General features: G+C 36.4%; 1 protein-coding gene across 1 annotated transcript; it reads right to left on the bottom strand.

The window, feature by feature from the left end:
• Positions 1-4,808: 4,808 nt before the first annotated feature.
• Positions 4,809-5,876, bottom strand: LOC138239118 (olfactory receptor 51F2-like). The gene has a single exon (XM_069189749.1). It carries the CDS (start codon positions 5,798-5,800, stop codon positions 4,826-4,828), a length of 975 nt encoding a protein of 324 aa, XP_069045850.1. The 5' UTR covers positions 5,801-5,876; the 3' UTR covers positions 4,809-4,825.
• Positions 5,877-10,767: the final 4,891 nt, after the last annotated feature.

Below are 10,767 nucleotides of genomic sequence, written 5' to 3'. Positions count from 1 at the left end.
ATAACAAAAGGTATAGACCAAGAAATGATAATAACTATAATCATTTTATTGTTTGAATTGATAGTTTTGTATCTCAGAGGAAAGCAAATAGCGATTAATCTGTCATATGCCAAAACTATTAGCGCGTACGATTCCATTGCAGAAAAATACTCTACGAAGAACATCTGAGTTAAACAAGTACTGTATTCCATGAATCTGTTCCCGTAAAGGAACAAGTCTAAAGACTTTGGGATGAGTGATGTACTGTAACTCACATCTACCAAGGCCAAGCTAAAGACCCCGAAATACTTCGGGGTGTGCAGCGGCCGAGCAAACCAGATGATGGACATAATTAAGGCGTTGGCTAATAAAGTAGCGACATAAATCACCCCCAGGAATATAAAAAAGTAATTAGTGTTTTCCAAGGCGTAAAATCCACGGATGTAAAAGCCGTTTGGCCGGATAAAAGTGGTGTTAAGAACAGGTGATGTTGTTGTTATCACGGAGGTCATTTTTCTTAACCTGGTAAAAAATAAAAATGATACTCGAGTTTCTCAAAATCAGATTTAAAAAATATCAAAACATTTGTTTAAAATTGACTTAAATTAAAGAGTGTTAAAATATTAATTGCCTGACGTTTTCTTATCAACTTGGATACTTAGCGATGTAATGGAACTGAAAGTATTTAAAATAATAATATATTCACAATATCATGATTATAATAATGAACAAAATTAACAAAATGTTCTCTATGTCTACAGTATTTTTAAAATAACCAGATACTTCTTAAAGTCACCATTTAAAAAAGGCCACTCACCTTTCAAACACGTCCTCTTCAATTGTGCACTGTAGTGGAGAGGCTCTCTAATTTATAATAAACTACCATGACGCTAAATCACATGAAGTATTCCGAGGGGTAAGAGTTATTGGGAATCCAGATCTTATTTGTACTAAACATGTATAGCTGGAAAGGCCAGTTAATTGCCTCGTCAGTTAACGCCTCCTGCGGGGCAAGCTTGATCACATGTTCTGTAACAGTAAAAGGTAAATCATGAATAGGTTGCAATACTGTAATATCAACGTATGAAAAAGCCTGTGCTCTGCTGTGTGTAAAGTAAAATAACATGGTCAAAACAATTGAGTGTGTAGTATGATACTGTAGTTCTCAGATTGTGTCCCTTTCTTGTTGTGGTTGTATGAGAAGCAGGGGGAAGGTGTAGCTTCTGCTAGTACTGACTGGTATTTGACTGTCAGAGAAGAAATGTTAATGAACAGCTTTTGAATGTGTGATTGTAATCTTTCTAAAATATGCCTTATCGTACTGTATGTCACGATAAATATAAGTCCAACACAATCAAGTTGTAGAAAACTTACTTATTTTATTGTGTGCTCCACCAGACATGTGTTAAACGTCTCCTACCAGTTGTTTTCCTGCACGGGCTCTTACAGGTCATGTGGTACAATACAAGCACTGAGTGCTATTTCACTTTTACAATATACCACAAAACGGACAGTCAAAAGTTAAGGAGTCCCTTAACTGCACTCCTCAAGAGCAAGAGGCCCAGTAATTATTTTGTAGCGTTTTTCACAGGTTTTAAGCTTCTGATAAATCGAAAGAGAAGATCCTTAAAAAGTAAACCATGGATGAATGAGAGCTCACAAAGAGCAAACTGGGAACAGATAGATATGGAGGATAGAATGAACGTGTTTTAAATGTAATTCATCCCGAAAACAATGAATTTCTGTTCAAAGAAATATGGCCTAAATGCCATTATGGAGATATTAAGAAAAAGGTGAAAAGGGAGAGAGTGTCCTAAAAGCTGCATAAAATGCCCAAGATTCACTGTAAAAAAGATATTATGATTGCCAAAATGGATACGGAAAGATATTACAACAGAGACAAAAAATAATAAATTTTCAGTACATGCACTACAGCTGTATAAAAGCATAAAGTGGGACTTAACAGTTCTCAATATATTGGTTAATAACAGAAGTAACAGAAGATGACAAAAAATGATAAAATATAGAGCCTACATTAATTACATTATTTACATTAGTTTTTACATCAGGCAATAATAACATGCCTTGAAACACACACAAATCCAAGGAGAAATTTAGAAAGGCCATTTAATCTGCCTAACTTGGCTTTCAACTGTGGTAGCAAATTGGAGAGCCCAGAAAGATCCCATGTTGGCAAGCTGGGAACATGCAAACTCCACGCTTAAGTTGTACCAGACTGGAACCAAACCTATCTTCCAAAGACTGTGATGCAGAAAAGCTAAAAGTGCTATACCACAATTATTAATGGTTATGATAATTTTACCATACCTTTTCCACGAGTACTTTCATGTTTCCTACTATACATGGAATTCTGTTGATATGCTGACACTTCTGATTGTGTGTGTGCAGGTGTGGGATCACACATTACTATCAATACAAGGGAAAATGCTCCAAGGAACAGCCTAGAAAGGCCCTCATTTTTTTTAACAATATGTGATGGAGAGCAAAGTGCAGGAATTCTCAGCATTTGTCACAGGCTTCCTGTCTTCAGGGTCCAATGGGATAGAAAACTACAGCTTGGTATTGCTGACTGGCATCATAGAACAAGGTGTCATTCAATAAACATTCAGTTCAGGTAAAAAATATTCTATTAGTGTCTATTCATGCGTTTGCAAACCTCCATGTCTTCAGATTAATCGGCTGCATCTTGCTGTAAGGTTGAACACTGTATACAGTATCTATCCCTGGGGTCTGGCTGTGGAGCAGCCTCAGACATCAAACATCAGGTAACTGTGTGCACATTAGCTATTGTACTACTGTCAGGGCCTATAGGCTGTGGTGCATACACTATGAATGTAAACCTGTACAGGATGTAATGCATACCAGACACTTATTCTAAATACAGTATAATACTGTATTCTACTATATCTAGATATTCTATCTCTGTACTGTATATCTACTGTATTTAGATATTCTAAATACAGTTTAATTGATTATACAATATTCATAATACTATGTGTGAAGACAGACATGAATACAATAGTTTTAGTATCGATACCACTTAATTGTATTTTGTGATTTTTATGATATATTTGTCTACAAAATAACCAGAAAGATGGAGAATCCTCATCATTCTTCATTTCTTTTGATCTCTTGAAACAGTGAATTGGAGAGTTTCACAGCTTTCAACTGAATACATTTCACAGAGACTACTATAATACTGAAATAATAGACATTTAATAGGGCTAGATGTTATATTTTTTTTTCTATTGCATTAAGTGCCCCAATCTACCTTAAAAGGTGTTGGATTTACATTTTCAGTGAAATTGTTTATTTACTGTATACTGCATTACAGAAACAATAATTAAAAGCAAAGGCAACATTTAGAATATTCCCAGTAAAATGCACTATAATGTCTAAGCAAAATATTTAGAACTTTCTTTTTTAGAGTCAACACAATAACAATACTACTGCATTTTGACGAGACGTTTTTGTCTTTTTAATGCACCAACAAAAATATATACAATATACATGGGAATACATAGAACCTCATCAGGGGTACATACAGTACAGTAATACAGTTGCTTTTCACACAAAAAAAAGATTAAATGAGGTAAATAAGGCACACAGAGCTTTCCTGTTTTAACATTTAGAAATAGTCTGGAGATTGGCCCTTACAGTGCTCTATGCCCATTTTAAATTGTTAAATGTGGGTCTCTTCTCTGACCATTTTATTTTAGGTATATACTGTAATAACAAGCAAGCATTATGATTCAGTCAATGAAAAATTATATTTTTATATTTTTTTCAATGGGATTAAAAAGTAACATAACATATTTTTCTAAAAGAAATATAATATTAGAATCCTTCCTTATACAATTTTTCATATCAATCCAGAATGTTTTAACAACAGGACAAAACCTAAACAAAGTGTAAAGTTTTTGTGCTGAGATTGCAAAAGGCAGAAGTTATAATATGCATTCATTTTATATCTACAGCATGCACAACAAGAATCTTTACAGGGTAAATTCAATGAATGATTTCATAATCTTACATCATACATATTTTATTCCTGTCAATTAGTCTCCCAAATAAGGCATTTCAAAATAGTTTAATTTACAAGATATTATCATCTTGCAAAAGGGATTTTAGAAATTTATTAGCACAACTATAACTCAATAAACTGCATCCTTGTAGTCTCATAACAGCTGTAAACTCTTTCATAGTTTCAGATGGACAATTATTATTAAAGTTTCTTAAAAGAGTTAATGCCTCTGTAGGGATAGAATTGGTTACAATATAGGTGTTCAGACTTAACATATAATGTTTATCTATTCACAAAGTCTGCATATTTATACATTTCACTGTCATGTTTTACCCAAATGATACCACTTTTAACCCAGGTTTCAAAGAACACTTTATTGCTAAAGTTTATATCTCTGTTATTCCAGATTGTATATACAGTATATAGTATGAGGGGAAAATTTTATTCTTAAGAGAGCATGTAAGGAGTACTTGTTTATGGAAGCTGGCAAGATATAAGGGGATTTGCCCAACATCAAAATTACATTTAAGTAAAACCTCAATATCCCTACTTCTTGGAAAATTAAAGTAGGGAATATACGGTATGCCATACACTTTGCTTAATTCTATATCCACGTTCACTTAAAAATTGTATAAGATGTTCTAAAATCTAAAGCATAAAGGTAAACATTTCAGACAATTTGAGAAAAGAATATTAGTAGTTATTAGTCTTTTAAGTAAGGGTGATACATCTGAGTTGAATCAGAGGCTTGATGATTGTTCCCAATCTTGTCACCGCTGTATTATTTTATCTCTTTACTAATCAAACAAATGAAACCATTTTCCTGTTTCTAATATATTTTTTAATTTGTACCATTATTTCCTCTGTCTTTAAAGTGTAAATAATTGGGTTAAGAAGAGGAGGAATACTACCCGACAAAGATAAGTTGAGAATTCTGGTATTTGTATCAATGTTCACGTTCACCCAGGCTATAATGTTGGTGACTAATAGTGGCACATAAAATATAGCCACCAGAATCAAATGACTAGTACAGGTTTTGAATGCTTTTCGTCGACCATCGATTTCAGCTATCTTTAGCAGTGCAACTACAATACATACATAAGACAACAATATTAACGCAAGAGGGAAAAACAATAAGGACACGACAAAAAATGAAGCCAGGAACCAGTTGATAGAATAATCGCTGCAAGAAATTTTAAATACCGGTCCATGGTCACAGTAGAAACTGTTAACAATTACAGATTTACAGTAAGACAAACGCGTTACGAAACACACCATTGTTAAAACAACAATAAAAGGAATAAACCAAGAGATGATAATCACTATAATCATTTTAGTATTTGAATTGATAGTTTGGCATCTCAGAGGAAAGCAAATAGCGATAAATCTGTCATATGCCAAAACCAAGAGAGCATATGATTCCATTGCAGAAAAATAGTGTACAAAGAACATCTGCGTTAAACAAGTATTGTATTCGACGAGTCTGTTCCCGTAAATAAACATATCTAAAGACTTCGGGATGAGTGATGTACTGTAACTCACATCTACCAAGGCCAAGCTAAAGACCCCGAAATACTTCGGGGTGTGCAGCGGCTGAGCAAACCAGATGATGGACATAATGAAGGCGTTGGCTAATAAAGTAGCGACATAAATCACCCCCAAGAATATAAAATAGTAATTCGAGTTTTCCAAGTCATAGAAACCACGGATGTAAAAGCCGTAAGGTCGGATAAGGGTGGTGTTAAGAATAGGTGTTGTTGACATTTGGGAGGTCATTTTTCGTAACCTGTTAAAAATAAGAACAGGAGTTGATCAAAATCAGCTTTAAAAACCAACAAAACATTTGTTCATTATTTAAAATTAACGAATAATGAATGATATGCATTGTTTGACCTTTTCTTAAAGTCTTCTTTATCCACATAATAATGGCAATATTTTCAGAATATCGTGATTATAACTAAACATATTCAGAATGTTTACTTTTAAAATAATAAGTTGCTGAGAGTTAATAAAATTACAATCATCATTGAAAAGATACCTCTCACCTTTCAAACTCTGCCTCCTCAATTCTGCACTGTAGTGGAGAGGCTCTCTAATTTGTTTAGGAAAACAATGACGCTGAGTCACATGAGGTATTCCCGAAGGGTGAGAGGTGTAGAGTAATCAGACCTTATTTGTATTGAATGTACACTTTTAATTGCCGGTTAATTGCCTCATTAGTTAAAGTCTCCTCTTGGGCAGCCTTTCTGTAACAGTAACTAGTAAGTCACAAGAAAATATGAGTATGTTGCAATTAGCACTTGTTAAATATTAAGGAGAGGAGACTGGCCTCTTTCCTGTCAGTTAGAAGTAATTGTAAAGGTTTAAATCAAAGATTTTACCATTAAGATTAAGATTTATTGTATTATTCTTTACTATTAATTACTTAAGTAGATTAATTTTTAATTTAATTAATCTTCATTTGTGTTTCATGTGTTGAAAGAAAGTACGTGGTTGTAAATTCTTTTGCTCTCTCCGCTTACCCGTTGGTTTCGGGGTGGTAACCGGAAGTCAGAGATGTGTAGATGCCCAGGGCTTTGCAGAAAGATCTACAGAATCTGGAGGTGAATTGGGGGCCTTGGTCTGAAACGATGTCCCAAGGGAGGCCATGGATCTGGATTATGTTCTGGACAAATAGGTCAGCCATTTTCTTGGCGGAAGGCAGGGCAGGTAGGGGGATGAAGTGCGCAGCCTTAGCAAATCTGTTGGTGACCACCATGATTGAAGTTTTCACTTATCTGCGTGGTAGGTCCAAGATTAAATCTACTGAGAGGTGGGAGCATTGTGGGAGAGGGAGGGGGTGAAGGAGACCATATCTTTAAGCACAAGGGGTCTTGACACGCGCTCAGGTAGGGAACACCTGCACATAATGTTTGACCTCAGTTGACATGGATTGCCACTAGAAGTCCCTAGAGATAAGCTCCAAAGTGCGTTGCATGCCCAGATGACCTGATGATTGGAAATTGTGACCCCATTGGACAGGTGTTGTTAATTAATGATGTCCTGGTATGCCCATAACAATTTGCCTCTCCACTGTGGTAGGAAATCAGAGAACTCAGAAAGAAACTATGTGGGCAAGCTGAGAACATATAAAACAAGTATACTATCTCTGTACTATGGAAAGACTAGATGTAGTTTTGTTCCTCTCTTGGCTGTGGCAGATGAAAGAATGCCAGATTACCAGAGGGAACTGTTTCGGAGCAGTAAAAGTTCTGGATATCTATTTTGGGACATTGGTTTTGAGTTACTGGGGTCCAAGGGGTTTGTGTTTGTAAGTGTGTATGTTCCTTGTTGATACTTTGTGTTGTGTTTCCATGTATCAGGTAAACAGTGATAGATATTATAGTTTCTAGAGTAATAAGAAGGGCAATTATTTAGTATTACTATCTTGTGAGGATCTTTGGGTACACTGGTGGTTCTGAGAGTCCTAGCACTCTTAAAAGTCTTGCATGTAATAATAATAATAATTGCTTACACTTGTATAGCACTTTTTCTGGATACTCCACTCAAAGCGCTTTACAGGTAATGGGGACTCCCCTCCACCAATGTGCAGCATCCACCTGGATGATGCGACGGCAGCCATAGTGCTCCAGAATGCTCACCACACATCAGCGATCAGTGGGGAGGACAGCAGAGTAATGAAGCCAATTCACAGAGGGGGATTGTTAGGAGGCCATGATTGATAAAGGCCGATGGGAAATTTGGCCAGGATGCCAGGGTTACACCCCAACTCTTTTCAAGAAACACCCTGGGATTTTTAATGACCACAGAGAGTCAGGACCTCAGTTTTACATTTTGCGCCTGTTTACAGTATAGTGTCCCCGTCACTACACTGGGGCATTAGGACCCACATGAGCCGCAGGGTGAGCGCCCCCTGCTGGCCCGACTAATGCCTCTTCCAGCAGCAACCTTAGTTTTTCCCAGGAGGTCTCCCATCCAGGTACTGACCAGGCTCACACCTGCTTAGCTTTAGTGGGTTGCCAGTTGTGAGTTGCAGGGTGATATAGGGATCACTATCTACAGTACATCTTCCAGTTTGTCTAAAGTGAACAGTAGAGCATATTATTATTCTCATCAGAAGTCCACGAACATAACAGGTTCTTCTGGCTCTTATTGAAATTATACTCTTTTATGGTTAATAAAAAAATTAATTTTACCCATTTGTTTCTGTGTTGTAAGATGCTAATTAACCAAAATAAAGTATTTTAAATGTCATGTGGTTGAGAACTAGTGCTCCAGAATTCTGGGGTTTTTTAAAGGTTTTTGAACTGCTCAGCATTGAGGCTACGGATGTCCCGAGACCCGCCTAGCACCAGGTTGCCCCACATCCGTGGCCTGAGAGCATAGGTTTCTATACCGACATCGTCTGACCCCCTCGGCCGGGGCTAATCTCCTTGTTGCCCCCTTTCACCACTCTGCATAGGGTCTCTACTGCTCTCCTTGTTATTCCACGGCATGCCCTTCCGACATCCGTAACAGATGACACCTTCCTTCTTCAACCTCTGTCATGTGCTTTCACAGCCATGGCAGGATTGTCTGAAGAAACATTTCCCCATATCCATGGATGTGCACCCCACAGATTCCTACATTTCAGGCTCCCAAAGTGTCTCTGTGACGCTGCTGACGTTCTTCTTGTTTCAGTAGATCACTGGTTTTGAGTAGCTATTTCTGAGGCTTTCTAGTGCAGAGAATGGAATGACCTGATGTCTACTGGGAACCAATTGGATGACTTTGATATACAAAGAGTTCTTAATTTAAGGAAGCATTTGGTTCCAAACACTTCTCTTTAAGTAAAAGTTTTCATAAGTTACACTTCACCTTTGAACCGTATACAGTTACTATACGATTACAATTTTATTCTTTGTACTGCTTAGTATATATGAATACATTTGTAAAATAATGTAAACACTATTTTGCAATAACTGTAAACTGTGGAATGTCTGCATACATACTGTACAACAAAGAGGTACCTGTATTGACGTATTGTACAGCACTGTATCATTTACCCAGGAGGTTAAAGCTGCGTTCCTATTCAGTGAACCAAGATTATGGCAACCTTTTAGATTCCACTTTTAGCTACCTTTGTAATTAATAGACATTAAGATATATTGAAAAAATACTGCAGTATAATTATCATTGTGTCAATCAAGCAATAAGTAATACAAAAAAATTTGGAATGACCAAATATTTTTGATAGTATTTACCCACCTAATATAATGTTTCCAGTTGTTTAAGGACTGCACACATAGGAAGAATGCAGGCATGATCCTTTGAGACACACACCTGTCAACCTGTTTAAAAAATTAGTATAGATTATCTATAGATAATGTAGTCTGTAGTCAGTTAGACATGCATAGGTCCTTTCAATCTGTTTTTTCTGTGAATATTTGACAATATTCTTAAAATGATTTCTGGCTTGTTTAGAAAACAAATCATGTCTTGATACAGTATATTCTATAACTCTCAAACAAAGTTACTGTATTGTAGGGTAATTCTGAAATGGTGCTCATTTTAAGATGCAAGTTTTATAATTTATTTACAAAATGTTAATATGAACAGGAAATTATTAGGCATTACTTAATAGTGAATACCATAGATATTAATGTCACGGATGTCGGGAGGGACGAACCGTTGAATGGCAGAAGAGCGAAAAAGACCCTGTGCGTAGCGACGAGATGGGGGTTAGCCCAGGCTCAGCTGTTCAGGAAATGCCGTATAGAAACCTATGCCCTCAGGCCATGGACAGGAGTGACTTAGTGCTAGGCGGGTCTCAGGACATCTGAACCTCAATGCTGAGTGAGAAGCGGAGAAGAAACAGGAAGTAAATAGGCTACACAACAAGACACACCAGAAACACATGAATAATCACAGGAAACGGAACAGGAGAGAAGTAGAGCGCCCTCTAGGTGTACTCACATTGTGTCCCCATATCATTTTTCCGGTCTTAAGCTTCTGATAAATCGAAAGAGAAGATCCTTAAAAAGTAAACCATGGATGAATGAGAGCTCACAAAGAGCAAACTGGGAACAGATGAATATGGAGGATAGAATGAAAGTGTTTTAAATGTAATTCATCCCTAAAACAATGAATTTCTGTTCAAAGAAATATGGCCTAAATGCCATTATGGAGATTTAAGAAAAAGGTGAAAAGGGAGAGTGTTCTAAAAGCTGCATAAAATGCCCAAGATTCAATGTAAAAAAATATATTATACTTGCCAAAATGGATACAGAAAGATATTGCAACAGAGACAAAAAATAATACATTTTCAGTACATTCACTACAGCTGTATAAAAGCATAAAGTTCTCAATATATTGGTTAATAACAGAAGTAACAAAAATATGATAATAAAATATAGAGCGTAATAATGTAATGTAATAATTACATTATTTACATTAATTTTTACATCAGGCAATAATAACACGCCCTGGAACACACACAGATCCAAAGAGAAATTTAGAAAGGCCATTTAATCTGCCTAACTTGGCTTTCAACTGTGGTAGCAAATTGGAGAGCCCAGAAAGATCCCACGTTGGCAAGCTGGGAACATGCAAACTCCACGCTAAAGTTGTACCAGACTGGAACCGAACCTATCTTCCAAAGACTGTGATGCAGAAAACCTAAAAGTGCTATACCACAATTATTAATGGTTATGATAATTTTACCATACCTTTTCCACGAGTACTTTCATGTTTCCTACTGTACA

Source organism: Lepisosteus oculatus, chromosome 5 (genome assembly GCF_040954835.1).
Source record: "Lepisosteus oculatus isolate fLepOcu1 chromosome 5, fLepOcu1.hap2, whole genome shotgun sequence".
Classification (NCBI taxonomy): domain Eukaryota; kingdom Metazoa; phylum Chordata; class Actinopteri; order Semionotiformes; family Lepisosteidae; genus Lepisosteus; species Lepisosteus oculatus.
Note: the sequence above shows the minus strand (reverse complement) of the source record. Positions and strands in the feature narration are given on the sequence as shown.